Raw genomic sequence first — 6,756 nt, 5'->3', positions numbered from 1 at the left:
CCCGCCCCGCCCCGCCCCGCCCCCGCCGCGCCCCGTGCCCTCTTCGGGAAGCGGCGCTGTGATTCCTGAGGCCGCGGCGGCTACGGCAGGCGAGCTGGAGGGCGCGGGGGGTGGGCCGGCGCCACGGCCGGCCATTGGTAGAGGCCGCCGCCTCTGGCTGTCAATCCCGCAGGCCCGGACTGGCCCCGCCCCGCCGGCGGAGCGTCCCGGAACGCAGGACCGCAGGGGCTGCCGGGACGGGCCCAAGATGGCCGAGCACCTGGGTTCCGCTTCTGCCCGCGGCCCGGAGCCTCATTCATTGCCGCGCTGCTGAGCGGCGCCGCGAGCCGGCCCGAGGGCTCCGGGGACTGTCCCCGCGGGGCAGGAGGCCGCCATGGCGACCCTGGAAAAGCTGATGAAGGCCTTCGAGTCCCTCAAGTCCTTCCAGCAGCAGCAGCAGCAGCCGCCGCCGCCACCTCAGCCCCCTCAGCCGCCACCGCAGGCGCAGCCGCCGCCGCCTCAGCAGCAGCCGCCGCCGCCGCCGCCCCCGCCGCCGCCCGGCCCGGCCGCGGCCGAGGAGCCGCTGCATCGACCGTGAGTGCGGCCCCTGCAGGTCCCCACCCGGCGACGCCGGGTCAGCGGCGGCCCTGCGGACCCGGCCCCGCCGCGACAGGGCCACCCCGAGGCCCCGAGCCCAGGGAGGGCACAGGCGCCCCTCCTGCCGCGAGACCCCGTCCCGCGTCCCTCCTCGGCCCCTCGCGGGTCTCGTCCCTCCGCGCGCGGCACTGCCTCGCCGGCTCTCCCGAAGGCGCCGAGGCGGTCTCGGGCCCCGTCGTCTGCCCTGCCCGGCAGGCCAAGTTGGGGACGGAACTCGCCGCTTTAGGTTTGCAACAAACTGGGACTGTGTTGTGAGCAGAACTTGGAGGAGCCGAGAGCGCGTCCGGGTTGGCTCTCTCCGGCCGCTTCCTCCGTTCCCTTTCTCTTAGTCTGAGAGGGAGGAGGGCTGGGGCGCAGGGCGCTTCGCTAGGAGCCGGGAATTGGAGCTGGGTGATGTGGGGATGGTGCATGACATCATGGCTCTAGGACGTCGGGCTGGGAGGGCGGGGGAGTGCGGATGCGGCCCGATGGAGCTTCTTTTTCCAAGGGGCCCTTTAAACAGCCTGCGACTTGGGGCTGCATTCCCACGTTCGCAAGACGTTTCCTTTACTTCGGGCATCGCAGTGGCAGCAACAGGATTTTAAGCATCAGCTCAAGCTGGTCTGCAGGCACTTGAATGAGTTGTGGTTGCCAAGTGCATAAGTGGTGAGCTACTTAGATGGTTATCATTAACAAGATATTAATTATTATTGACAAGTTATTATTACTATTAACAAGAGAATTAATAAAGTTGACTTAAATATTAGGAAGAGTTGAGTGAAGTTTATTACCTGTTTTCAGTTGGAAATAAAAACGACACATTGCTGAGGGAGAGGTCAATTGCTGGAGGGTGAAGGGTGTGCGTTTCACCAGTAAGGTCTTGTAGCCCAGCTTGCTAGAACGTGAGTGTCTGTGGACCCCAGGGACGTGTGTTTCTTTCATTGCTGACATTTTGGTGTTGTTTGGAAGCTAGGAGTCCCTGTGGCTTGTGCCTAGGAGCATTTTTGAAACAAGAGACCGTGAATAGCACCTTCTAACAGAACCCGAGTACTTTGCCCTGAAGTCCATTGTGCTGAGTGTTCAGCAGAGGTTAGAGGGCTCCGCTGCAGTTCAGGCCTTTCCCTGACCTCGGGGCATTTTATTTCTGATCTGAGGATGTGAAAGATCGCATTTAATGAGACAGTCTTCAAGAAGCAGCCCTTTAAGAAGCTCACTCTATTAAGACTGATGCATTTTTCGTAATGTTTTCTTGTTCTTTATGTTTGTGATATGATCCTTGCTGTGTCCTGAGAATTTAATTAAAAAAATGAGGATTTGGGGACTAATCTTGGCTTATCTGTTAGAGTAAAATTGAGAAATAAATTGTTTTTTCTTGTAAGAGGAAAGCCCTGTTTGGACACTTAGAGAACTTTTAGAGAACTTTTTTTTTTTTTTTTTTTAACAATTTGACTTATCTCTACAGCGGGTAATTTATAATCATAACCATTCCAGACTTTTATTGTGGTGCCTCTCCGGGAGGTAGACATCATGGAAGTTCACACATTATGTGGATCTTGTGTAAACAACTGGAAGCACTAAGCAGGGCTCTGGGTGGGAGAGGTCTCAACTGCTGTCGCTGGAGGAAGGTTGTCCCTGAGCTAACATCTGTGCCAGTCTTCCTGCACTTTCTATGTAGGATGCTGCCATGTGTGGCCTTGACTAACGGTGTGTAGGTCTGGGTCTGGGATCCAACTGGTGAACCCCAGGCAGCTGAAGCAGAGTGCCAGAACTCAACCACTATGCCACCCGGCTGGCCCCAGATATTCATTAATTTTGAGTAACAAACTCACTGCTTTCGTATTTAGATCTTGGCATTTCTGTTCAGATGCTTCAGCTGAAAAATCTGTTCCCCAAAGTAAAATTGGCCAAAGGCAATTTAGGAAGTATCTGTTCTATTTTTATGTTCTTTGCTCTCTTTTGTGTGGAAGTGTAGTGTCACAGCCTTGTGTGGGCTTCGGTTAAAGTATCTGAGTGCCTGCTCTCAGCTCAGCATATAGGATGCAGGGCTTCTGGTGGGACTGGCGTGCAGGGGAGCGTCCTAACTATAATTATGAGTCAGTTGACATTTGCCTTTGGCACTTTGTCGTTCTTCAGATTCCTGCCTAGTTTTCCCCTGACTTTAGTTATTTGTTCATCAATAAATATTTGCTGAACATCTAATATGTGCCAGGCACTATTCTAATAGGTGCAGGCTCTGCCCTCAGGAAGCTTTCATTTTAGTGAGGGACACAGACAACAAACAAGATAGATACAGTGTGTTAGATGGTGATAAATGAAGGAGGAACAGCAAAGCAGGAAAGGGGGCTAGGGAATGTCAGGGTTGATAAGGTGTTGACATTTTCGATAAGGTGCTTGGGGAAGGTCCATGGAGATGGTGGCTTTGGAGTAAATACCTAAAGACAGTCAAGGATATAGCTATGAGAGTGTATAGAGGAGGGGAATTCCAGGCAAGGGGAATAGGTCCAAGGTCCCCCTGTTTGAGGGATTACAAGGAGGTCAGTTTGGCTGGTTCAATTAGTGAGAGGGATGCTCTAAGTAGGAGGTGAGGTCAGAGGGAGAGGAAGTGCTACACCAGATTAATAGGCCCTTTCTTGCAGGTGGAATAAAGACATTCACATTTATTCTAAGTGAGAGGGTCACTTAGTGAGTAAGGTTACTATGTGAGTAAGTCATTGGAGGGTTTGGTCACAGGAGTGGCAAGATTCGAGTTCCATTTAAAAGTGAACACTAGCTGAGAACAGAGTGAAGGGGAGCATGGGCAGAAGCAGGAAACCAATTAGGAAGCTGTTGCTGTGAACAGGTGAGAGGTGGTGGATCCAGATGTTGGCAGTAGCAAGGTGAGAAGTGACTGGATTTTGAGGGTAGAACTAACAGGAGTTGTTCATCTCTGCTAAGCCTGACTTAATGTAGCTGTAGTTAGTGTTGTCAGTTAGGATTGTATTCAGCAGCAAATAACAGAAAACCCTGCTGCAGTAGCTCAAACAGATAAGAGTTTATTCTAAGACAAAAATAAGTCTGTTTGAGGAAGTGCAGCAGTAAGATTCGGGACCATTTATACGTAGCTTGTAAGCCCTGGTCCTCATTCTTGGCCATTTTTCAGTTGAGTTATTTGTCTTTTTATTGTTGAATTGTAACAGTTCTTTATATATTCTGGATATTAGATCCTTCTCAGATATGTGATTTGTAAAAACGTTCTCCCTTTCTATGGGTTGTCTCTTCACTTTCTTGACAGTGTCCTTTGAGGCACAAGTTTTTACTTTTGGTGAGGTCCAGTTTTCTATTTTGTCTTTGCTTGCTGTGATTTAGGTGTTATATCTTAAAAAATGTTGCCTAATTCAGGGTCACAGAGGTTTATTACTCCCATGTTTTCTTTTAAGAATTTTAGAGTTTTAGCTCTTACATTTAGGTCTGATCCATCTTGAGTAAATCTTTATATATATATAGTGTAAGGTAAGGGTTCGACTTCATTCTTCTGCGTGTAGATATCCATTTGTCCCAGCATCATTTATTGAAAAGACTGTTCTTTCGCCATTGAATTGTCTTGGCACCCTTGTTGAAAATTAATAGCCTGTAAATGTATGGATTTATTTCTGGACTCTCCATCTTCTTCCATTGATTTATATGTCTGTCCTCTAAGTACGATATAGTCTTGATCAATCTAGTTTTGTATCAGAGTTTCACATCATGAAATGTGAGTCCTCCAACTTTATTCTTTTTTAAGATAGTTTTGGCTATCCTGGAACCCTTCTGTTTCCAGATGAATTGTCAGGTTAGGTTGTCAGTTTCTCCAAAGAAGCCAGCTGGGATTCTGATGGGGATGCACTGACTCTCCAGATCAGTTTGGGGAGTGTTGGCGTCTTAACAATATTAAGTCTTCCAATTCGCGAACATTGGAAACTTTTTATGTAAATGGTCAGATAGTCAATATTTCATGCTGTGTGGGCACACGCCTCTCACAACTACTCAAGTCTGCTTTTGTAGACTAAAAGCAGCCAGAGGCAGTAGGTAAGTGAGCGAGTGTGACTGTGTTCCAAGAAAGTCTTATTCATGACATTGAAATTTGAATTTCATGTAATTTTCACATCATGAAATATTCTTCTTTAATTTTTTTTTTTTTTTGGTCAACCATTTAAAAATGTAAAAACATTTCTTAGCTTGCAGGCTGGCTAAAAATAGGCAGGCTGTAGTTTGCCTACTCATAGATTAAATATGATAGGATCACTTTTGGGAAGCAGTTTTTCTGCTGAGGAAGATTGGCCCTGAGCTAACATCCATGCCCATCTTCCTCTACTTTATATGTGGGACACCTACCACAGCATGGCTTGCCAAGCGGTGCCATGTCCACGCCTGGGATCCAAACCAGCAAAGCCCGGGCCCCTGAAGCGGGACATGTGCACTTAACCGCTGCGCCACTGGGCCGGCCCCTTTTGGTTGCTTTTTATTAATTAGTTTAAAAAATTTTGCAAGTTACACATATATGTTGTAAAAACATCTGCAAACAGCACAGAAGATGAAAAACAAAGCCCTTCTCCCAGTCTCATTCCCTAAAAATAACAATTATTAAGTTGCTTCTTTGATTTTTTTAATGCATATACAAACATTTAAAGGTGTCCTTTTTTTTGTTTGCATGACTGAGATCACGCCGTATTTTTTTCACTTAGCAAGAATAGAGAGATTGTTCACTAGCAGTGCCTGTAATTCTTATTAATTGCTATATAGTAGTGTAGAATTTCTTTTTAAAGAGGACTTTTGGGATTAAACATTGTGCCGGCTTTCAAATGGGCTGCTGACACGTTCTTTCTGCCCTAAGAGGACCCACCCCCATTACCTCCAGTTCCTGCAAGTGAGCCAACCACTTGGTAAACTACCTGGGAATGGATCCACCCTCAAGACCTTTAGTCTTATTCAGACAACAAGAAGGAAAAATAAAGACATAAGATACTATTTGAAGATATAGAAGGGGCTGGGCCTGTAGCGTAGTGTAGTGGTTAAAGTTCCACGCACTCCGCTTCAGCAGCCCGGGTTCACACGTTCGGATCCTGGGTGCTGACCTACTCCACTTGTCAAGCCATGCTTTGGAGGCATCCCACGTACAAAGTGGAGGAGGACTGGCGTAGATGTTAGCTCAGGGCTAATCTTCCTCAAGCCAAAAAAAGAAAAAAATAATAAAGGTATGGATAAAGATAAAGATATTAGACACTATTTAATATCTCATTAAATTGAATCAACTCAGGTGCTAGAATATGTTTTAGAGACGAGAAATGCCATAGATCCTTGCTGCTCAAAGTGTAGTCTCAGGGCCGACAGTTTGGTATCACTTGGGAGCTTGCAAGAAGTACAGAATCTCTGCCTGACCTTAGACCTGCCAAATCAGACTTTGCATTTTAACAAGTTCTGCGAGCAATCTGTGTCCTCATTAAAGCTTGAGACGCTCCACTGTAGACGATCAGGCCTTAGGTTTGTTGTTGTTGGTAACGCTGTCAGCATTTGGGAGGGAAGATTTATGTTGCTTATATATGTCCAGGTGTAGCTGAGGCAGTATAACTTCTCTCCCTAGGGCCATTGAGCATTTGTGTAGCTGCAGAGTAGGTTGTAACACTGACAAGTAAGCTTCAGTGGCATTAAGAGCTCCCAGCTACTGGGAGTGGGGGCTTAAGTGGGGATTGGACTAGATGACCCGGAAAGATTCCTTTCAACCAAGTGCCTGTTGTGTGTCGGGCCCTGTCCTGGGCACTGGTGTTAGAGCAGTGAACAAAACAAATGGTGATAAATATTATGGAGAAAAAGCAGAATAAGGAGGAGAGGGGGTGTGCGATTTTGTTTGGAGTATGAAGTGCACTGAGAGGATGATACTGGAGCAGAACGGAGGGAGCAAGCCATATTGATATCTGAAAGAAAAGAGGTCCAGGTAGAGGGGACAGAAAAGCAGCAGTGCTTTCCATATTCGAGGAATAGTAAGGGGGCCAGTGGCTGAAGCAAAACAAAGGTCTGAAATAGGAGATGAGGGGGCTGGCCCCGTGGCCAAGTGGTTAAGCTCTCATGCTCCGCTTCGGCAGCCCAGGGTTCGGATCCTGGGCGTGGACATGGCACTGCTCATCAGGC

The 6,756-nt window shown here is 47.8% G+C and overlaps 1 protein-coding gene across 4 annotated transcripts in view; it reads left to right on the top strand.

Moving 5' to 3' along the window:
* Positions 1-205: 205 nt before the first annotated feature.
* Positions 206-6,756, top strand: part of HTT (huntingtin) — a 165,625-nt gene continuing 159,074 nt past the window's right edge. For 3 of the 4 annotated variants that reach the window (XR_011437274.1, XM_023638468.2, XM_023638466.2), the window contains exon 1: positions 206-573. Coding sequence is in view for 3 of the 4 variants with exons in the window: in XM_023638468.2 (XP_023494236.2) it covers positions 374-573 (200 nt within the window). In the remaining variant the exon portion in view is untranslated. The remainder of the gene's footprint in view (positions 574-6,756) is intronic. The other variant, XM_023638467.2, reaches the window with a different exon arrangement.

This window comes from Equus caballus, chromosome 3 (genome assembly GCF_041296265.1).
Source record: "Equus caballus isolate H_3958 breed thoroughbred chromosome 3, TB-T2T, whole genome shotgun sequence".
NCBI classification, from domain to species: domain Eukaryota; kingdom Metazoa; phylum Chordata; class Mammalia; order Perissodactyla; family Equidae; genus Equus; species Equus caballus.
This window is presented reverse-complemented; position numbering and strand designations above follow the sequence as displayed.